Source organism: Esox lucius, chromosome 4 (assembly GCF_011004845.1).
Source record: "Esox lucius isolate fEsoLuc1 chromosome 4, fEsoLuc1.pri, whole genome shotgun sequence".
Taxonomy (NCBI): Eukaryota; Metazoa; Chordata; class Actinopteri; order Esociformes; family Esocidae; genus Esox; species Esox lucius.
In genome coordinates this window covers 17,525,248-17,548,711 of record NC_047572.1, presented here as the reverse complement: position 1 = coordinate 17,548,711, position 23,464 = coordinate 17,525,248, and the positions used below count along the sequence as shown (strand labels likewise).

General features: G+C 42.7%; 2 protein-coding genes across 2 annotated transcripts; both read right to left on the bottom strand.

The window, feature by feature from the left end:
• Window positions 1–30: 30 nt before the first annotated feature.
• Window positions 31–2,187, bottom strand: si:ch211-39i2.2 (RTP801_C domain-containing protein). Its single transcript, XM_010898412.3, has 2 exons — window positions 1,835–2,187; window positions 31–1,366 (listed from the first exon to the last, which is right to left on the bottom strand). Exons 1-2 carry the CDS (start codon window positions 2,010–2,012, stop codon window positions 924–926), a joined length of 621 nt encoding a protein of 206 aa, XP_010896714.2. The 5' UTR covers window positions 2,013–2,187; the 3' UTR covers window positions 31–923.
• An 8,016-nt stretch (window positions 2,188–10,203) lies between these two features.
• sting1 (stimulator of interferon response cGAMP interactor 1) lies at window positions 10,204–16,466 on the bottom strand. The gene is made up of 8 exons (XM_010898411.3): window positions 16,275–16,466; window positions 13,880–13,914; window positions 12,619–12,839; window positions 12,325–12,505; window positions 11,878–11,986; window positions 11,517–11,758; window positions 10,841–11,027; window positions 10,204–10,737 (listed from the first exon to the last, which is right to left on the bottom strand). Exons 2-8 carry the CDS (start codon window positions 13,898–13,900, stop codon window positions 10,487–10,489), a joined length of 1,212 nt encoding a protein of 403 aa, XP_010896713.2. The 5' UTR covers window positions 13,901–13,914; window positions 16,275–16,466; the 3' UTR covers window positions 10,204–10,486.
• Between the last annotated feature and the right edge of the window lie 6,998 nt (window positions 16,467–23,464).

The following is a 23,464-nucleotide window of genomic DNA, read 5'->3' as shown; positions in this document are numbered from 1 at the left end:
CATTTTAAGGAGTATGGTGAGACTGGAAATACTGCAAAAAATATATTGAATATTTATTAGTGTGACAACACTGCAACAAAGGAACATTCTAACATGTTAAGTGGCAATACCAGCTTGCTTTCCACACATTTTCACATCAGGTTTCTATGATAAAAATAAAATACAAAATTGTGCAATTATAAAGAATATGTGCAAAAAAAACAACCTATCCCTGAGTTACATTGTAGAGTACTTGGTAATACATCCCTCGATATGCCATAACAAGCAGAATAACATACATTCTGTGGACTATTCTAACTTAAGCTAGGTTCACTCAAATCTTAACCATATAAAACTGCTTGGGTAGGGGGGGACAAACTTTAGTGTGAGAATTCAATGGAAGGTCATATTAGTTATGTAATGTATGATTTATGACTGGCATTTTGTAATGTATATTTAATTTAGGGCCACAAAAGAGCAGTTTTAAATCTAGTCTTATATTTTAACCGCCCCACCCCCAAAAAATATATATACTTCCACTGGCTTAATTAAACTCTACTCTGGACCTGGAAGCCAGTTCCATGTCTTTTTTCTATCAATGCAACCCTCTAGTCAGGGACTTTATTAGACCTGCAACACCAGGTGGGTGTAAATAATGGAGAGGTAGAACAGAAAATTGGCTGGCTCCAGCCCTTGGAGGGTAAGACTTGAATACCCCTGGAAAAGGCTTTCCACTGGAATCAGCCCATGGTCCTTATATCCCCCCGTCGTAAGGCAACCATTCCCTGACAAACAATACAAAATGTTTCTCAGAAGTTCTAGTGCATTTACAGAGCTCAACTTTCATCAAAACTTATCTCTAATACAGTAGTGTGCACTGACATATACTTAGTATGCTTCTCAATGAAAATAGAACGATATGTCATTTCCTACATTTCTCAGTTTTAGCTAAACTCAAGAATGACTGGACTCGCTGAGGAATACAGTTTCTTCTTGACTAGCCGATATTGGGGTTGTAGTTTCAACACCTTCTTGTGGGTAACAAATATTGGCGGCCAGCCTTCTTTATCCAGCTTGAACACAATGGACAGCTCAAACGTAGGGGTAACTGTTGGGTCGGGTGAGACAGTACCCAGCATCTGGAGCTGTAGGCCAGGGGTTGTCTCCAAAAAGACCTTAATGAAAGCACCGCGGATACCACATGGTTCTCCCGCCGAGGAGCGCACTACATCCCGGGCGACCTTGGTAGTCAGGGAGCGGGGAAGCAGCAGCATCTGGCAACGCAGACTCGTCTCTTTTGCGTCAGAGAGACAAAGCTCTATCTGCCTGGTCATGTCTTGCAGGAATAGTCTCTCCTCATAGTCTAGACTTGTTTCAGAGTCAATACCTGTAACACAGAATGCTTTGTTAATGTCAATTTAACATAAGTATACTGGTGTTGAATTTGGTGACTATACTTTTGCACGTTTATTAAGACTGTTCTAGCCTAAATACTATGTCTAATGTTCAGCCTACTATTGACAAGCAACACTTTCACATCATCTAAAATTGCCTTATAATTAATGTTTTTAAAACAAAAATACATTAGAGAGAGAATGTTACAATATGACATGTTTACGCTGATCATTAGTTTACCAAAAGCGAGACGGCGCAGGTCAATGAACTTTCTAGAACAGACCATCAGCTGATATTGTCATGAGCATTTAGCATACCGTAGGCGCTGTTTCAGTTATACTGAATCAATGCAGATACTAACTGTATGTAATGTAGAGTTCAACAGTAAGCCATTGAATCCATTACGGTTATTACTTATTACAGATTAAATACAAATTTACATGTAAGATCATGAACCTACTTGAGCTTCTTTCCTTAACGAATTCGCAACTTTCAAGGCTGCCCCGACGCACGTCTTTTTTGTCGCTTGATGTGAATTGATAGAGAAACTTTCTCATCAGCTCGATAAAGCTGTCTTCTTCAGACATAGTCCCAATGTGCAGTCCGTGACCAAAGACCAAAGCCGGGGTATAGACCATTGTGACCTTTTCTCAATCTCCAATACGCCACTCAGTGATACACGTTTTTTGTCTAACCTCTCCATGTAAACATCTCTTCAAGTAAACCAAATGAATGCGCTGGATCTCAAACTGCGTTTAAATAGGAATCATTGGTTGCATCAGCTGAGTTTCCTCAAGTGTGGGAGGGCCTTCGTGGTGAACAAAGCCAAAGCTGGTTGAGCAAATGTTGAAGATGGTTGAATCAGCCTCAGCTCACGCAACATGTCTTGATATTGCACTGCCTGGCTGCCCATACCTACTGATACCGGTTTTATCCAGTGGACTCAACTGCTGGTCACGTACAAGGAATATATAATCACATTAACTTAATTTTTTGTTTAAGGTTCTCTCTGACATGTTGGTCAAACATTTGCTATTCAGAATATTCCTTAGAGCGCGTTTAAGTCCAATTGGAGAGGCGCTTCTGATTTTCTTTTTTTTCAATATCATTACAAGGGTTATAAAAACAAAAATCGCAGACTTACCAAATCGTATCGATAACTAGATAGTTTACTGGGATTGAGTGTCTAAGATCAGAAATATTTAATAATATTAATAAAATAATAATATTTAAATGTACTAATCTGAGCTATGTTTTAGCTTTGTTGATAGGACGAAAATAGAGTTAAAGTGGAGGAAAATAGTGCGAAGTGGTTCATTGCGTATTGTTAGTAATTTAAGTGAACTATCCCTTTAACATTAATTATTTGATGTCATTAGAAATTAAGTGTAATATCTTTCTTTAATCATTACATGTATTTACTCTTCAGAAAAATTGTGGTTATTATAGAAACAAAGGATTGTCAGAGTGCAAAATAACTGTATTATACTGAAGGTAAACTACAGTTTAACTGTTCAACTGTTTATAGTTATTTTGTGTTTTAATAGTTACTGCACTTTAAAAACACTCCTTTCTTTTTGTAAGATTGCCTCTAGTCTTTGTCAGATAAGCCTCATTACTGAACCCAGAGTTACATTTCAAACCTGTAAGATATTGCCCATCACTAATATAAATTGAAGTCTAAAGATTTTGATATCAAAATCCTTATGCAATCTCAAATTCTTAAAAACTCAGAACTATGCTTTGATCAGAAAGAATCTTGTAGTCTCAATGTTTAAAATTAATATCTAACTTTTCATTTCTTAAATTTTAATATTCCGTTCAGGTACAGTCACCTGCAGATTCTGGAAAGAACTGGAATACCACCATTTCTCTATTTCTTTGAACTACGTCCAGTCTAGACAAGGAGCATTGTATCACATCAAATAGGACGACACACTGAACAGTCAGAAGGTGGATTTTTCCACAATTCATTCTTTTGTCTTCCAAGTGCTTTTGCAACACTCACAAGATTGTCTCATTGTTAAATGAATGACCAATCTTGAAGTGGAAATACATTTAAAAAAAACCTTCTCACTCTGTTTATAGAGCACCATGCTATTTTCCTGGACCTTTGCCAAGTAAGGATCTCTTACTGGAAAACTGTTCAGGTATGAGTCACAGAAAGGTACTTTTCCCTTTTAATGACTTTACCTGAGTAGTGGCCTATCAACTTCAGACCTGCCTTGATCATGTGAGGATCTGTCTACTTACCTTTATGATGTCAGAAGTATGGGGAAGTTTACTGGCTTTCTGTGGAAGGGAAGGGAAATTACATAATGTGTTGGTACGTGGGGCTTACTACTGCAAGTTTGAATGTAATTGCAATTTTAGAATGTGTTCAAATTTGACCTAAACATTTTCTGTTTAAAAAGTAGAGCATTATGTTTGATATACTGGGCTGGTTTCGCAAACATGGGTAAAGCCTAGTCTAGAATAGAAAACTCCATGGGATTTTTTGTCAGTCCTGCTTAATCTATGTCTGCGAAAACCAGCCCACTGTGTTGTATTTTAAACTATTATCAGTACTTGGCTTAGAATTAAGTAAGCACATGAGCTGTCTTTTTTGGTCCTTTAGAGCAGTAAGAACACATCAGTTTGAGGAAGGCTATAAAAACATCAGTCCGCTGTGAGGCAAATCATTTACAAATGCAGTGCATTTAACATAACAGCAATGTGGCCACAATTGGATGTCCTTCCGAAATATCCTGAGGAGCCACTAGAAAAATAATGTATGAGGGAAATGCCAACACAAACATAACATCTGAAGATTTGCAGACATTGCTTGCTGTATCTCCGATTAATGTGCACGCTTCAACAATAAGAACCCTGAATTGAAATGGCATTCATGTGATGGTTGGTAGGAAGAAGCATCTTCTGTCAAAAAAGAACCAAACTGTCGGTCTTAACTTTGCCAGACCAACTACATAAACCTGAATGTTTCTGGAAGTCCATTCTTTGGACAGATGTGTCCAACATGGACCTTTCTGGTCACAATCAAAAATGCTATCTTTGATGAAAAGCCAACACCGTCTACCACCAAAAGCACCTTATCCCAACAGTCAACCATGTTGGAGGGAATGTCAAGGTCTGAGGCTGTTTCCTCCTCTGGAACTGTACATTAATTCTGAGGAATACCAGGAGATTCGAGCAGACCACCTAAAATGGGGCTTCCAGCAAGACAACCACACAAAGCATTCTAGCAAATCTTCAAAAAAATGGTTCAGGAGAAAGGAGTGTGTTGCCCACTCCTTTCTGTAAGAAATATATATATATATATTAGTGTCACCCCAACGGCCCCCAAACAAAGCAGGGAGCTTCCGGAACCTTCTGGGAGCAGCCAGCAGGGCCCTACACAGCTGCCTCATATTGGGATCTTGTCAGGGGAGGTATTTCTGAGCTCTCTAGGAGCAGCTCAAGGGGGAGACCGTAACAGAAAATGCATCAAGCTGTGCTTCCTTGAATGTTGCTCTGTCCCGAAGATGCGGGAGCTGGGGGACAAAGTGAAAGAAAGCCAAGAGAAGATTAGAGAGGTTGCTGAAGATACTGCCGCTTGCACGAGTTCTCCTCATGCTGCCCCAGAGTTGACGCAGCCAGTCCATCTCCTCTGCATTTCATTTGTGTCTCGTCCCCTTCTTAAAATATGTACAGTGGGTATATAAAGTCACCAATCCCTTTCAAAATGTTTACCTTTGTTGCCTTACAGCCTGAAATGAAAACGTAATGCCAGACTTTTTCCAGCTTTATTTACACACAGTAACCCACTGTATATAAGTGGGATGAAAATGTATTAAAACGTATTAAAACTAAAACAGTACATTTCTTCCAACACATACAGATAACCTATCTACTTTCTTTCACCAGTTCTACCCAGAGACGATGAGTCATAAAAATCTATAGTAAATCCACAGTCCTTTTTTTTTATCCAATTATGCAGTATCTTATTCACTCCTTCAATTACAGAAAATGATATCTCATGCAATAATCTTTTTTTTTTCTAAATAAATTATTTGGAACTTGAGGTGCTGTAAATGTGATTGAAGATCTGATATGTACTGTAGAAGAACACGCCTGTCAACTTGTGACTCAGGCTCTGTTTCCCTTAGAAATCCACCTAGGCTGGGCTCTCTTACTAGCCTCGGGCAGGCACGTAGAGATGGAATGTCTGTGTCCGCCTCTGTATCCATGTCGATCTCTGTTTACTTCACCCACGGCTCAACACATACACTGTCTGTGCACAGAATGCATCCACCCCATCAGTCCAGTATAGACGGATGACTCAGAACGGAGAGGAATACTGGACAACATGCATGTAAAGAGAGGATTGGAGTGAGGAGAATGAGCAGGGAGAGTTATTATTGTAACACCCCTCTAAAATCTGTTAGTATGCATACACGACACAGCCCAGACAACCTGAGCGCTACATTACTCTGAAGCCAGATTTGGTGACTCAAGTTGCACTTGAGTCACCAACAAATTGACTTGTGACTTGATTGTGATCTGTTCTAAAGACTTGAGACTTGACTTGGACTTGTAGTCATTGGCTCATTCCTTGGAAGGTAAATATAGAATAGCTAAAAACTAAGGAAAAAAACCTGCCTTCCCGCCTTGTTCTGGTCTGGTAGCTCAAGTTGAAAGTCACCTAACGTTAGCGCCAGTGCATCTATTCCATGCGTAATAGCATTTGGCTACAAAGATTTCTTACATTAAGCGAGAAGTCTCATGTTAGCTCGATGTCAAGAATTGGGCCTGTTTTTAATCTTTGCCAGCTAGTTAGTTACAGTAGCTAATAACTGGCTAACACATATAACCATACAAAACACAAAGAGCTGTAAGCCCATGGCTAACCTATGTAAAATAGTCAGACAATTTAGCTAATGGTAAATAGAATAGATTAGAATAGTCCGGTCCCAGCCTTAACATGATCATACTTCATCCATCCATCCATCCATCTTCTCCCGCTTTATCCGGGGCCGGGTCGCGGGGGCAGCAGTCTAAGCAGGGATGCCCAGACTTCCCTCTCCCCAGACACTTCCTCTAGCTCTTCCGGGGGGACACCGAGGCGTTCCCAGGCCAGCCGGGAGACATAGTCCCTCCAGCGTGTCCTAGGTCTTCCCCGGGGTCTCTTCCCGGTGGGACGGGACCGGAACACCTTCCCAGGAAGGCGTTCCGGAGGCATCCGAAAAAGATGCCCAAGCCACCTCAGCTGACCCCTCTCGATGTGGAGGAGCAGCGGCTCTACTCTGAGCTCCTCCCGGGTGACCGAGCTTCTCACCCTATCTCTAAGGGATCGCCCGGCCACCCTGCGGAGAAAGCTCATTTCGGCCGCCTGTATCCGGGATCTTGTCCTTTCGGTCATGACCCAAAGCTCATGACCATAGGTGAGAGTAGGAACGTAGATTGACTGGTAAATCGAGAGCTTCGCCTTGCGGCTCAGCTCTTTCTTCACCACGACAGACCGATACATCGACTGCATTACTGCAGAAGCTGCACCGATCCGTCTGTCAATCTCCCGTTCCATCCTTCCCTCACTCGTGAACAAGACCCCTAGATACTTAAACTCCTCCACTTGAGGCAGGCACTCTCCACCAACCTGAAGTGGGCAAGCCACCCTTTTCCGACTGAGGACCATGGCCTCAGATTTGGAGGTACTGATTTTCATCCCCACCGCTTCACACTCGGCTGCAAACCGTCCCAGTGCATGCTGAAGGTCCTGGTTAGAAGGGGCCAACACGACAACATCATCTGCAAAGAGCAGAGACGAAATTGTGTGGTCCCCAAACCTGACACCCTCCGGCCCCTGGCTGCGCCTAGAAATTCTGTCCATAAAAATTACGAACAGAACCGGTGACAAAGGGCAGCCCTGCCGGAGTCCAACATGCACTGGGAACAAGTCTGACTTACTGCCGGCAATGCGGACCAAGCTCCTGCTTCGGTTGTACAGGGACCTGACAGCCCTTAGCAAAGGACCCAGGACCCCATATTCCCCAAGCACCCTCCACAAGATGCCGCGAGGGACACAGTCGAATGCTTTCTCCAAATCCACAAAACACATGTGGATTGGTTGGGCAAACTCCCATGAACCCTCCAACACCCCGTAGAGGGTATAGAGCTGGTCCAGTGTTCCACGGCCCGGACGAAAACCACACTGTTCCTCCTGAATCCGAGGTTCTACTATCGGCCGTATTCTCCTCTCCAGAACCCTGGCATAGACTTTCCCGGGGAGGCTGAGAAGTGTGATCCCCCTATAGTTGGAACACACCCTCCGGTCCCCCTTCTTATAAAGAGGGACCACCACCCCGGTCTGCCATCCCAGAGGCACTGTCCCCGACCGCCACGCGATGTTGCACAGGCGTGTCAACCAAGACAGCCCCACAACATCCAGAGACTTGAGGTACTCAGGGCGGATCTCATCCACCCCCGGTGCCTTGCCACCGAGGAGTTTCTTGACCACCTCAGTGACTTCAGCCCGGGTGATGGACGAGTCCACCTCTGAGCCCTCATCCTCTGCTTCCTCAATGGAAGACGTGTCAGCGGGATTGAGGAGATCCTCGAAGTACTCCTTCCACCGCCCGACGACATCCTCAGTTGAGGTCAACAGCTGCCCACCTCTACTGTAAACAGCGTTGGTAGGGCACTGTTTCCCTCTCCTGAGGCGCCGGATGGTTTGCCAGAATCTCTTCGAGGCCAGCCGATAGTCCTTCTCCATGGCCTCACCGAACTCCTCCCAGGCCCGAGTTTTTGCCTCCACAACCACCCGGGCTGCAGCCCGCTTGGCCTGTCGGTACCCGTCAGCTGCCTCAGGAGTCCCACAAGCCAACCAGGCCTGATAGGACTCCTTCTTCAGCTTGACGGCATCCCTTACTTCCGGTGTCCACCACCGGGTTCGGGGATTGCCGCCTCGACAGGCACCGGAGACCTTACGGCCACAGCTCCGAGCGGCCGCTTCGACAATGGCGGTGGAGAACATGGTCCACTCGGACTCAATATCTCCAACCTCCCTCGGGATCCAGTCGAAACTCTGCCGGAGGTGGGAGTTAAAGATCTCTCTGACAGGAGACTCGGCCAGACGTTCCCAGCAGACCCTTACAGTACGCTTGGGCCTGCCGAGTCTGTCCAGCTTCCTCCCCCGCCATCGGATCCAACTCACCACCAGGTGGTGATCAGTTGACAGCTCCGCCCCTCTCTTCACCCGAGTGTCCAAGACATACGGCCGCAGGTCAGATGAGACGACAACAAAGTCGATCATCGACCTGCGGCCTAGGGTGTCCTGGTGCCACGTGCACTGATGGACACCCTTATGCTTGAACATGGTGTTCGTTATGGACAAACTGTGACTAGCACAGAAGTCCAATAATTGAACACCACTCGGGTTCAGATCCGGGGGGCCGTTCCTCCCAATCACGCCCCTCCAGGTGTCACTGTCGTTGCCCACGTGGGCGTTGAAGTCCCCCAGTAGAACAATAGAGTCCCCAGTCGGAGCACTTTCCAGCACCCCTCCCAGAGACTCCAAGAAGGTCGGGTACTCTGCACTGCCGTTCGGCCCGTAGGCACAAACAACAGTGAGAGACCTATCCCCGACCCGTAGGCGCAGGGAAACGACCCTCTCGTTCACCGGGGTAAACTCCAACACATGGCGGCAGAGCTGGGGAGCTATGAGCAAACCCACACCAGCCCGCCGCCTCTCACCATGGGCAACTCCAGAGTGGTGAAGAGTCCATCCTCTCTCAAGGAGTGTGGTTCCAGAGCCCAAGCCGTGTGTAGAGGTGATCCCGATTACCTCTAATCGGAACCTCTCAACCTCACGCACCAACTCAGGCTCCTTCCCCGCCAGCGAGGTGACATTCCACGTCCCTAGAGCCAGTTTCCGTGTCCAGAGATCGGGTTGTCTAGGCCCCTGCCTTCGACTGCCGCCCGATCCTCTTCGCACCGGCCCCTTATGGTCCCTCCTGTGGGTGGTGAGCCCACGGGAGGGCGGCCCCACGTCGCCCGTTCGGGCTGAGCCCGGCCGGGCCCCATGGGGGAAGGCCCGGCCACCAGGCGCTCGCATACGAGCCCCAACCCCGGGCCTGGCTCCAGGGTGGGGCCCCGGCTGCGCCATACCGGGCGACGTCACGGTACTCAAAATGTTTTTCTTCATTAAGGGGGTTTTGATCATACTTCAATTAAACATAAAATGCATGTTTGCTATAATAAATTAAATGTTGCAATTCAGTTTTAGTGTACTATATTATCAACTGCTGCCCATAAAATAATAGTCATCCCCAAAAAATGCACCTTAAGTTGAAAAGACTTGCTTTGGACTAATAGACTATAGCCTATAGTGCTTAAGACTTGACTTGGATTTGCATGCAGTGACTTGATACTTGACTTGGACTTGCATGCCGTGACTTGAGACTTGACTTAGACTTGTCTGAAGTAACTTAAAGACATGTCTGTCTGAAGCACATACATTTTATAGCAAATTGTCTCCACACAACCCAAGTTCATCTGAAAAATGTGTAGGGTAAAAATGTGTAGGGTATGTTTTAATTTAGTATGTTTTATGTGACAGAAGGTTTATATATTTGTGTATTTGCTGTATCCTACAAAGTTGTACGTAGCACTGCAGTGAGTGGGGAGGGCAGTGTATTCTTGTGACGTAGCACAGATAGTTCTAGATCTGCTCTCTCACAGTCCAACACAAAGTCAGGTAAGTTCAGGCACAAGTCACATTTTTGAAATTGACAGTTTCCACCTTCAATATATACACTCAACTTTAGGCACCTTATGTCAAATAAAACACTGTACGAAGCAAAAATATGCATTTTTATTCACAAGGGATCCTGTCCAAAATTCTAAAGTAAAGGGGAATAATGAAGTGAAAGTGCTGATATTCTGCTATAATCCTATAAGACTTATATATATGCATGCAAATGCATGTTAACATATGCCAAGAGGATGTTTCTAGCTTGCACCCACTATGCATAAATTGTTCCCATTGGAAATTACCAGTTCTAGTGTTTCTTTAATCACTTAATATCTGACCATTTGGCAGTACTAGTATTGTATGCATGCAAGTCTCTGTGTGTATTTATCTTTTTAGAGGTGCTTGACAATACAGAGTTGGGTCATACATATTTTCAACTGGTATCCGGAGTGTGTGTGGAATTGCATCACTGATCATGAGTGTAGGCTCTGTGCTCATTGGCTCAATGTGCTCATTGGCTCTGTGCCAGTCACCTACGAGAGGGTTGTGGTGAAGAACATTGAACTCTTCCTTCTGCTGATCCAAATTCTTCAGAATGGCTTTGGACAGAAAGTGAGGGTCATCCTCATTCTCATCTATAGGAAGTAGAACATTTTATTGAGGTTCATAGCTTGGAATATGAGGCACATAGGCGGTCAATCTTGGTTGTATTAAAAGACCAACAGACAGACATCTTACCACTGAGCAGGATAAGTCTGTAGCGGTTCCGGCATTCCAATGAGCAGTCCAATATATCTTGTAAAGTCCTGTAGAATAGCAGTACCTGCTCTCTCCTGTCCCTCTCTCCAAAGGCTGCACTACTCTCCTGAGACATCTTATACAGTGTCAGCAGCGGTGTGGCATACTCCACCACACAGTGATGGACCTAAAGACACACACACACACACACACACACACACACACAAAGAGAGAATACTTTGATTAGGCGTTTCAGTGCCATGGATCATAGATTGTCCTAGGTTGCTTGTCAGAAGGTGATGCCAGTATTTAGCTTTTCCATATACATGGCAAATTGAGCGTCCCTTTGAGTCCCCTTGATGTCCTCTGTTAGAGCATTGGAATCCCTATTGAGGCAGCACAAATAGATAAAACCTTCATGATTGGCTGTTTTGTCCTGATGATCCAGTGAAATTAAGTTTGAAGACCCAACTAGTTGACTTGAATAAAATGGTGGAAACCCCCAGAACCCACAGTAAATCTGTGTTTTAGACACTGGAGGCCTCTCTCATTCTGTATTGCAGTTTGTGTATTGTCTTTTAGAGAACTCACTCACTATTTATTATTCACCTTTTGACCACATGGTGGTGCCAGTGTGATGTATTTCAGAGAGTTTGATAAAGAAAACAGTGCCTACCTGTCTGTTCTCGTCCAATATTCTGTATACACTATGCTTGTAGACACGCCCCCTGACCCCTGCCCTGTCAATCTCTGTGTTAGGGAGGTTGTCATAGAAACGGATGTTGGTGTCCGCGTCCTCCAATTTGTGAGTGATGTTGGCATTGACAGGAAGGAGAATGAGAAGCTTTCTGAAACCCCTAGTCTGAAATGGATCCCCCAGGTTTTTGGCACTGAACTCTGCGATAGAATCCTCCAAACCTACAAGAGGAAGACACACACACACACAAACAGACACACACGAACATACACAAAGGTACATTTGAAAAGGAATGCATGAACGTCAGAATGAGTGCACTTCATGAATGAATGCTTCTTACGAGGCAGCACAAGGTTGAGGTAGCCCAGGTAGAAAGACCAGGCCAGGCCATGAGCCACGTTCATCTTCCTCTCCTCACAGAACGCCGACACCTCTACCTCAGACGGACCCTGGTGGAGACAAGGACCAGGAAATAACCAGAACAAATCACAGGCTTAGAGAGACAGGCAGGCATGGAGTCTGGGACAAAATGGGAGAATGTTGATACTCAAGATGTTGTGATTACTGTTGTGAATACATTATCTAAGCTTTTTTTGAGTGTCTTGCGTGGGACTCACTGGCAACAAGAATCACACTCAGACATTGTCAGCATTTTAGAGCAGCTTGCAAGCCACAGTCTAATTCACCTTCATTGGCCATGTTATTAGTAGCATACAGGGAAAGGTTTGGGGTCCCACCTTGGTAGTAAAATAAATCTCCAGAACAGATGCAGTGTCCTGTAACTCACCAGCACTCCCATAGTTTTGAGTAGAGGGTAGAGTCCACAGCCCATGACCACCATGCTCCACTGGTCCCCACAGGAATGGGGTTCTGTTAGACGAAACAACAGCCCTGCCATCGCCACACCCAGGATGGTCGACACACCCACACAAGCTTTCATCATCTGACCCAGCCCCCCAGCACGGTATCTGGGCAGACAGAGATGGTAAAGTAGAGAGGGAGACAGCTAATGTAAATATCCCATCTATTTATTGGCCTACCGTGCATCATGAGTATAAGCATTTACATTTAGTTTCCTCACCGGGTAGTCGCATGACGGAGAAATTCCTCTGAGAGAAGACACCCTCCGTGCAACAAGGTCCCCACAGTCAGAATGAGTATTACCATGGCAGTGTGTCTGAACAACACATCAGGCTCAAATAGCACGATGGCCATTGTTACCACAGCAGACAATCCTATTGCAAAGGCTTTGGATAGTTTCCCACGAGGCTGAGGGACCAGACAGTCTTCTCCTCCCAACTGCTGCAAATGAGGAACAGAAATAACATGACCATATGTCCTGGGTTTTGGGGGTATTTTCATTTTTTGGGGGTCTCAATTTCCATAACAATTATGTTATTTTTATTTCATATATTTTCCTGACACCTGTATGTATTTGTCACATGTTGAATGCTTAGCAGGACAGGAAAAGGTGTTGTCTCACTTATCGGGGAGAACATCCCTGGTCATCCCTACTGCCTCTGATCTGGCCAACCCACTAAACACAAATGCTGATTATAATATAAATTAACATGCGCAATGAATTTTGGAACAGCTGTTTTTTTTAATAGATTCATTACCATTTGCTTTGCAAAATGACCTCCAATTTCCTTCATACTCAATGCAGATAGATCTGGCACTGGGGAAGTACTGTAAATACAGGGCATCATAGCCTAAACCCTGAACTATCCCTTTAAGGTTTTGTAAACGGAAATCCCAGAGGGTAGAAGAAATGAAACCAACCACAAAGATTATTTGCATTTCAACTTGTTTAACGTATGGTCAATTTAACATGCCTAACGTCTAACCATAACATGGACCTTAAGCAAAAACAAAGGGTGGCGATTGAGCATGACTGGAGCAATAAGGAGTCCTCCTCTTGTTGAAGAACCTCTCTGGACAGCACCTGTGGCCCCTTGAAAGCAAGGAGGTTATAACTGAGGACCCGTCTACGTTTACTACATACTGCAGGAATGGTTGGCTTCCCTCGACTGTTCTTCCACTTTAGTTGGTGGTTGCCACTCAATGTTAATGATGCCTCATGGCCTCGCACTGTGCTGGAGTGTGGACTAGAGAACAACAAGTACACTATTTTGTCTAGTCGGTTTATTTATACTGGATACTATATTCATTTTCCTATCAATGATATATATATATACCATGCACTTGATAAAAAAACCACTGACATACACTACACTTACACTAACTGTTAAGATACATAACCCTTTCCTTTGTTCCGCACTGCCTGCTTATAAGGCCAGTTGTTCTAAGAAACGCAAAAACAAAGTAAAAATATCACCTACCTGGCCTCCCTGATTTGCCATCCTGGCCTGGTTTTCTGGCGAGAGAAACACAAGCAGTTAATCATGGCGGGTTTATATCGATGCCTGACCTCAACAGGCTGGTATTGTTCGCTGGGTCCTAAAGTCACCAGACAGGCCAAACGTATTATAGATTATCTAAGAGCCTCAACTATGGTTTTTCACGAAATAGACTGAAACTAATAACTAAATTGTGGACTTTACATTTTTCGGTTCCTTCAATAGGTATGTGTCTGAGTAAAATTAAATTTGTTGTTTTATTCTATAAACTACTGACAACATTATTCCCAAATTCCAAATAAAAATATTGTCATTTAGAGTATTTATTAGTAGAAAACAACAACTGGTCAAAATATGTTGTTTTCAGACCTCATATAATGCAAAGAAAACTGATTCATATAAATTTTTCAACAACAAAATACCGGTGCTTTAACTTAGGAAGAGTTCAGAAATCAATATTTGGGATTTTTTATCACAGCTTTAATGCGTCTTGGCATGCTCTCCACCAGTCTGTTACATTGCTGTTGGGTGACTTCATGCCATTCCTGGCACAGAAATTCAAGTAGCTCGGCTTTGTTTGATGGCTTGTGACCATCCATCTTCCTCTTGATCAAATTCCAGAGGTTTTCAATGGGGTTCAGGTCTGGAGATTGGGCTGGCCATGACAGGGTCTTGATCTGGTGGTCCTCCATCCACACCTTGATTGACCTGGCTGTGTGACATGGAGCATTGTCCTGCTGGAAAAACAATTCTCAGCGTTGGGGAACATTGTCAGAGCAGAAGGAAGCAGGTGTTCTTCTAGGATAACCTTGTACTTGCCTTGATTCATGCGTCCTTTCACAAAGACAAATCTGTCCGATTCTAGCCTTGCTGAGGCATCCCCAGATCATCACTGATCTTCCACTAAATTACACAGTGGGTGCGCGACACTGTGGCTTGTAGTCCTCTCCAGGTCTCTGTCTAACCATTAGACAACCAGGTGTTGGGCAAAGCTGAAAATGTGACTCGTCAGAGAAGATGACCTTACTTAATTCCTCAACAGTCCAATCCTTATGGTCTTTTGCAAACTTCAGCCTGGCTCTTCTTTGCTTTTTGTTGATTCAGGGCTTTTTCTAGCTTTGCACGACTTCAGCCCTGCCACTAGGAGCCTGTTTCGAACCGTCCTCGCCGTGCACTTCACCCTAGCTGCTGTTTGCCATTCTATTTGTAGGTCACTTGATGTCATCCTACGGTTGTTGAGTGACATTCGAATGTGATGACGTCATCTCGGTCAGTGGACCGTGTAGACAGTGTTTTTTTGCCCTCTGCCAATCTGTAGCTTTGTTGTCCCCAATGTCTGTTGCTTGACCTTGTTCTTATGAATCACCATCTTTGAAATTTTCAAGATGGAAGCAACCTGATGCTCTGCCAGTAAAGCCAGAATTTAACCCTTCTTTTCCACACTCAAAGCTTTTCTTTTCAACTATTTTCAATGACCTTTGAGGTACTACTTGCCATCCAGCTGGTCCTATTGCAAGAGGATAGGGATGACCACAGCAGTGGTTTTTATTATTTTCTTCATTAAATAAGATTTGGTTCAGATAATCCCCTTATCAGTACCTCATTAAATAAATAAAATGAGGTGTGCCTGTGTTCGAATTTAACAGACACTGGAATGGAATGGCTGCCATACATGTAGAGTTGCTGATTTAAGAAAAATTTGGAGTGGTCTCTTAATTTTTTCCAGAGCTGTATATATATGGTGGGGAGAACAAGTATTTGATACACTGCCGATTTTGGTGTAGTAAGTTAGTAGATACAAGTAAGCCTATTACTGCCATAAAGTTCATAAATGCTATTTGTGGTGGAGGTAAACTTAATAAGATAGGTTAGTCATTTTAACACAATGCTTAATGGTGTCTAGCGAAACATTCAAACGTGGCATGATGTTAATGACAAAATGATCTAATGTCGAGATGCTATACCGACACTGGGCCAACATTTAGCACCATAGTGTAGTGGTTAAGGATACAGTCTCACATGTGGGAGACATCATTTGAAGTCCAGGGAGTACAATCACTTTTAATTGCAGGCAGGCTGAACTAGGTTTGCCTGGTTCCTTTTCTGGTTTACCTCTCTGCTGGTGTGTTCATGAGTGTGGTGCAGACATTTAGAAGTGTCTGATTGTGCAAAGTCACATTTTATATATCAGTAGTTTCACTTCCTATCTACACACATCTGCCAGAACAGTGAACACAACATGTTGTTCCAAATACATTGCCAGCATGGTAAAAATCTAAACTGTCCAATCACTTTTGCCCCATCTTTTCGATATCAAATTATCTCACTAAATCATACAGTAACAAAAAAGATTTTTGCTCCATCTGAAGAGACTTACCTTTCTTTGGCTCGTACTGATTCCAATCCTAATACACAGAAAAACAGAGAGAATCACAGAATAACACAGTCTTAGGGATGTTTGCCGATACTAAGTCAGAGAAAACCCCTCCTTGTTTTATCTTGCACAGGTTTCAGTTTTCGTGAGTACACTTCTTGCCTAGGTTTAATTTTTAGCAGTACATTCACGTTATATCGGGAGTTGTGTTAACATGAGACAGCATGTCTAAAACAAACAACTATTTAATAACCTGTTTTTAAGACCTGTTCAATAACCTGTTTGAGCTGTTGCACATGTTGAAGTCTAACACTTCCCCGAGTTGGTTTGTTGGAAAGGAGAATAAAACACCAGGAGTCAGGTCAATTACCGTATCAAATGTCCATTTATTACAGAAGCTTTTGGAGACAAGGTATCGCCGCACAATGTCTAAGGATCAACATTCAACAGATCATTTTATACTTCTACTACGCCCAAAAAGATAGAGTCGTTAAATTCACAGAACAAGTGTCCAGTTCCAGTTCTATTCCTTATAAGGATAAACGCAAACATCTTCTTGTCCCCTCCTGGTTTCTGTCTGGCCTGTCAGACTATGTGTGTGTGTCTCTAACCTGTGTCCTGTTTCTCAAAAGACAGACATACTAAATCTTTCTCTCCCCGGCAACTGCTTAAACAGGGTTTCCTATTCTCCTACTTGCTCCTTCAGTTTCGGTTCATGTTACAAACATTTAATATTTTGTTTCATTGGTTACAACAGCTTATAACAATTCCCTAACTTATATAATCAATACATCTACCTTGGTTACAACAGCTTACAACAGTTCACTAACTCATACAATCACTACATCTACACACGGCACTGCAATTCTAGGTCCTTATGATTTCCATCCACTTCGCCACTTCGTCATTGTCTATAGCAATTTGTTGTATATTGTTTTGCCTCATAATTATTTTTTTTTTACAGTTTGTTATAAAATACTAAACACCATATCACTTATCCACCTTTCCGCTGTAGTGCTTAATAACTGTAGAATTGTGTAATATATACTGTACAATAATATGCCATCCTACAAACCATAGCCTACTATGCTACACATTTATCATCATACTGCTTACAGTAAAGCCTGTGCTGATGCCTAATGTTTCCAGGAATAATGTTTAATGGAACCAGTGGAGCCGAGAGATTTTTTTCTTTAGAAGCATGTTAGAAGAAGTATCATGTTGCCTAATCCGTTCCAGTTATTGTGTGGTGTTGACGCTGCATTTTCTGAAGTTGGTCAACTTCAGATGTATTGACACTCTTGATAACAATTAACAGAAAAACACTTTCAACAAAGTATGGGAAAGCTATACTATTTCATACTAATACAATTGCTGAGTAATATAGTAAGTAATATATTTTCTGTCAAAAATTACAATATATAAATCAATTTCTGTGATATTTATTTATATAGCCTGTTTTTTTTTTTATGAAGGCGGTGGCTGTATATTTGTATTGAGTGATGCAATTTCTTTAATGTATCATATTACACAAAAACATACCCTATCCTCAATTCCTTTAGTGTTTATTTTCAATGTCACTGCATGCACAACTGACCTGTTAATATCTAATCCTGACTCTAGGCTTTGCATTTAAGGTGTGTTCCTAATGTCTGAAAATGTTAGTACCTAAGAAGTGTCGAGGCAATTATCGTTGCTTGCTCCTTGGGGTTTCAGGCCGGGTGTTTTGGAGAAGTACTAAGTGACAAATGCTGATGTAAAAAGGGCTATACAAATACATTTGATTGATTGATTGAAAGCAAGTCGATTTTGCCATCATCAGGCAGATAAATCAGAATAAATTGAAAATAAACATTTCTACATTAAGAAGAAAGAAAGCTCTGATGAGCTCCGCAATGGCAAATGATCTGGCAGACCCAGGACGAAAATTATATTTGATGAAGGAAGAATGCATTCAATGGTAAAGAAAAAACTCTAACAACATTTCAAAAAATCCAGAACACTCATGTGTCAGCCACTATCATCAAGAGAAGGCTGATTGACCTAGAAAAGCAGGATGCAAGGTTAAAAATGCTAGTTTACTTGAAAAACAGGATGTCTTTAAAAGTATCTGGAATGGGCTCATCTGCTTTTATTGATGACCAATTCTTAAGAGTATAGAATTGTTCAGATACAAATGCCTCAAAACACACTGGATCACCATGTACCAGTACAATCATCTGCAATACACTACTACAAGCTACCCAAGGAGTATTTCTTGGAAAAAATGCAGAAAGTTCTTGACTGGCCACATCAGCCACCGATGTGAATTTAACCTGACAGTGTGCACTTTAATCCTATAGTCAATGTATCATTTGAAATCCTGTTCTGAAATACTTAGCCAAATAACTGAAAATGTGTCAATGTCCAAATACTTTCTAACTTCAGTGTGTGTATGTACATACAGTACACTGTGCAAAATCTTAGGCCATCTGACAAATTGGTCAAAATTGGTCATAATAACATTATTAATGGCAGGTTTATTTGAACAGTGAGAGACAGAATAACAGTAACAAAATCCAGAAAAACGCACGTCAAAAATGTTATAAATTAATTAACATTTTAATGAGTGAAATAAGCATTCCACCCCTCTGCAAAACATGACTTAGTACTTGGTGGCAAAACCCTTGTTGACAATCACAGAGGTCAGACGTTTCTTGTAGTCGGCCACCAGGTTCGCACACATCTCAGGAGGGATTTTGTCCCACTCCTCTTTGCAGATCTTCTCCAAGTCATTAAGGTTTCAAGGCTGACGTTTGGCAACTCAAACCTTCAGCTCCCTCCACAGATTTTCTATGGGATTAAGGTCTGGAGACTGGATAGACCACTCCAGGACCTTAATGTGCTTCTTCTTGAGCCACTCCTTTGTTGACTTGGCCGTGTGTTCTGGGTCATTTTCATGCTGGAATACCCATCCACAACCCATTTTCAATGCCCTGGCTGAGGGAAGGAGGTTCTCACCCAAGATTTGACGGTACATGGCCCCATCCATCGCCCCTTTGATGCAGTGAAGTTGTCCTGTCCCCGTAGCAGAAAAACACACCTAAAGCATAATGTGGGGATGGTGTTCTTGGGATCATAGGCAGCATTCCTCCTCTTCCAAACACGGCGAGTTGAGTTGATGCCAAAGAGCTTGATTTTGGTCTCATCTGACTACAACACTTTCACCCAGTTCTCCTCAGAATCAATCATTCAGATGTTCACTGGCAAATTTCAGACGGGCCTGTACATGTGCTTTCTTGAGCAGGGGGACCTTGCAGGCACTGCAGGATTTCAGTCCTTCACGGCGTAGTGTGTTAACAATTGTTATCTTGGTGACTATGGTCCCAGCTGCCTTGAGATCATTGACAAGATCCTCCCAGGTAGTTCTAGGCATATTCCTCACCGTTCTCATGATCATTGCAACTCCACAAGGTGAGATCTTGCATGGAGCCCCAGACCAAGGGAGACTGACAGTTCTTTTGTGTTTCTTCCATTTGTGAATAATCACACCAACTGTTGTCACCTTCTCACCAAGCTGCTTGGCAATGGTCTTGTAGCCCATTCCAGCCTTGTGTAGGTCTACAATCTTGTCCCTGACATCCTTGGACAGCTCTTTGGTCTTGTCCATGGTGGAGAGTTTGGAATCTGATTGATTGATTGCTTCTGTGGACAGGTGTCTTTTATACAGGTAACAAGCTGAAATTAGGAGCAATCCCTTTAAGAGTGTGCTCCTAATCTCAGCTCATTACCTGTATAAAAGACACCTGGAAGCCAGAAATCTTTCTGATTGAGAGGGGATCAAATACTTATTTCACTCATTATAATGCAAATCAATTAATAACATTTCTGACATGCGTTTTTCTGGATTTTTTTGTTGATATTCTGTCTCTCACTGTTCAAATAACCCTACCATTAAAATGATATACTGATCATTTCTTTGTCAGTCGGCAAACGTACAAAATCAGCAGGGGATCAAATACGTTTTTTCTTCACTGTAGCCAAGTGCAGACAGTGCCTTCCCACACAAACAACATGCCTTAAAAAATCTAATGAAACACAGCCTAATGTGGTCATCGATTGCTGCCTTGATGTACACAATTAAATTTAAGCTTTTTGCTACGAAGATCAGTGAAATATGTAGGCTAAACTGTCCTCTCAATAAACAAGCAAGTTGCAGCAATAAGAATCGAGAGAGAGGGGGGGGGGGGTTTAGCGCAACACCTGTTTCGAATCCAGTGTGGGCAACCACAATCATCACTTTTAGATGCAGGCCATCTGATATAGGCTTGCCTGGTTCCTTTTCTGGTTTTCTATTAGGCTACAGCAGTGGTGTAGTGGTGCCTGGAGAAGTGGGTATACTGTAATCAGGGGCGTAGAATTAGGGGGGACAGGGGGGTCATGATCCCCCCAATATTACAGACAGGTCCATGTGACCCTCCTGGGATTTTGCTAATGACTCATAATTGGATCCTCATTTAGTTACTTGTTGTTTGGTAATGAAGGGCCTACTTTGCATCAGTGACACTAACTCAATGACAAACAAGTCATTCATAAGAATACAACTGATGGCAACTTTATTCATTTAAACTAGTTTCTAAGTAATTAATCATTTGATTGTTAATCATAAATCATGATCATAAATATAATAATTAATCATAATCATAAATATAATAATAAATTGTGTCAGGCAGTCATTCATGCAATGGTATGCAAAATCATTGTCATATTAAACAGCTACTTCAATTGGGGTACAATCATTTAGCAATCAATTCTTTATTTATCAATTATTGGACACCTTTTTGGAAGTTGAAAACAAACTTTTCAGCCCCTAGTCAACAGTTATTGCATGATCAATGTTTTGATTTTAAATATAGCCAGAAACAATCAAAAAGTAGCAACAGAACTTATTAACCAAAATCCAACCAATGAATCTATTTAGAGATGCAAAATATAGGTATAGAGGACACATACGCATTAATACTGTAGGAAGAACATTTACTTAAAATCCAATAGAAAATACTACAGACCAGGTATTCCAAAACAGTTCAAAGGTTCTACCAAAAACAATCAAACTTATGCGTGAGTGTGCGTGAATGAGAGTGTGTGTGAGAGAGGGAGTGTATTGAATGAGAGTGAGAGTGAGAGAGGGAGTGTGTTGAATGAGAGTGTGTGTGTGTGTGAGAGAGGGAGTGTGTTGAATGAGAGTGTGTGTGTGTGTGAGAGAGGGAGTGTGTTGAATGAGAGTGTGTTTCTCACCTTGACCTTCTTGAGGTATAGATGACTTTTCTGTTCTGATCTCTGAGTAGGCACCAATCAGAGGCAGCATTTTTATGATGTCATCATGTTGCTTTTCACAAACTATTTTACAGTATTTTTAAGCGACAAAATACAAAACACTAAAGTATTTTGATACAACATATGAATCCATTTTCATCAAATACAAATCTATTTTGTATTTGAAATACATATTTGAAATACATGCATCATAAATACTGCCCATCCCTATCTAAAATAATGTAGATACATTGCAAGCCCATAACCTACCCTGTTTCTTGCATCCTAACCAGAGGTTTATGGACTTTATAGTAAATCTTTCAGTTTACTGTCTATAGGTCTTGTTATGGGGGGAGCCACAAGTGGGCCCAAGCGCAAAACACCAGACAAAATCAGAGAAACAAAAAGGGTGTTTTAATGGAAGGACCGAGGCCAGGCCGGAGGGGTTGGGGCTGGGCAGGTAGGTAGGTGGGTAGGTAGGGCGAGGCAGACAGGACAGCAGGTAGGCAGAGCAGGTGGCTGACAGGCGGGCAGGTGGAGGTGTTTGGAAGCTGGGTAAGGTGGATCATGGTAACGGGGAATAAACTGAGTTAGTTGGAAGGAACAACTAAACTGGGTGCTCAAACTATGGTTTGGCGCGACCGTGAACGTTACTGCCTAGTAGTGAATAACTACAATCTAGCGCCGGACAGACGGAAAACCAGGTATATATAGGCAGGCTGATGAGGTAATGAATAGTAGGTGTGGAGACTTGAGGTGCAGTGGGGGAAAACACCACAAACAGGGACAGACAGGAGAGAGAGAAAGCCTGGCCCGGACTGTGAGGAGGTGGATGAGGAGGGCGTGACAGGTCTGGCCAATCATTGGTGTCTATGAATAACAAAAAACATACATTATACTCAGTAATTTTGGCATTTCTGGCATTTACACTTAATCTCTCCCTAAACCACAACTAGTTCAAAATTCAGCTATGCACGACTTCTCACACACACCAAATTCTGGCAGCACATACCCCCATCCTACAAGAACTCCACTGGCTCCCAATCTCTAAACGCACAGACTTCAAATTCTTCTTCTCACGTATAAATCCCTCCACCCACTTGCTCCACCTTATCTCTCGGATCTTATTCCCCAATACCATTCCTCCAGATCACTCCGCTCTGCCACTGCTGGCCTCCTTCGATCCTTTGGATCCCTCGATCCAAGCTGCAGAGCTTTGGAGACTGGGCTTTTTCACAGGCTGCTCCAAGACTTTGAAATGCCCTTCCACATTCCACAATTGCCCTTCCTTCTATGTTGTTTGACTCACCCCCACTTTCTGTGTTTGTTTTGTTAGCTACCGTTTGTCTCATTGCGCTATCCGTAGTTGTTTGTTATGTATGCGTATGTATGTAAAGCGTCTTTGGGTCTTTGAAAAGCGCTATATAAATGTAATGTATTATTATTATTATAATTTACACTAGAACAAGATTGCAATATTGTATTAAAATAGCAAGCTATGTATGATCCACTCTTGGCCATATGAAAGCTGAAAGGTTTTAAATAAGAAATCTAGCTAACTGGCAACCAGTCCTGATGTCAGCTTCCCTACCTATATTTTCCAATTGAACTTGATACCATTTACAAAACTAAAAAATTGTCAACAGTAAAGTTAGCTAGAAAACGTTAGCCAGCTAAGGCAGTTAAGGAGGGAATACTGCCAAACCGCAACATTGACCAATTGATTTAAGACAAAAATACGTAATTTACTGATACGGTACTGTCTGTACCAATGGAGGTACCAAGTCCTTACCATGGAGGATCCGGTTGCTTCCAAAATCTTTCAACCTCTGGCAGTGCACCAACAGAGCTGGCAGTTTTGTCTGCTAGACTACATTTATTTGGATAATTATTACAAA

Bases quoted from the DNA above. Each gene is read 5' to 3' on its own strand.
- si:ch211-39i2.2 (XM_010898412.3), bottom strand. From the start codon at position 2,012: ATGGTCTATACCCCGGCTTTGGTCTTTGGTCACGGACTGCACATTGGG. The intron at 1,367-1,834 runs GTAGGTTCATGA...TCTGTGTTACAG, and splicing joins CGTTAAGGAAAGAAGCTCAA to GTATTGACTCTGAAACAAGT.
- sting1 (XM_010898411.3), bottom strand. From the start codon at position 13,900: ATGGCAAATCAGGGAGGCCAG. The intron at 11,759-11,877 runs GTAAGAAGCATT...TTCCTCTTGTAG, and splicing joins CCTCAACCTTGTGCTGCCTC to GTTTGGAGGATTCTATCGCA. The intron at 10,738-10,840 runs GTAAGATGTCTG...TACTTCCTATAG, and splicing joins CAGACTTATCCTGCTCAGTG to ATGAGAATGAGGATGACCCT.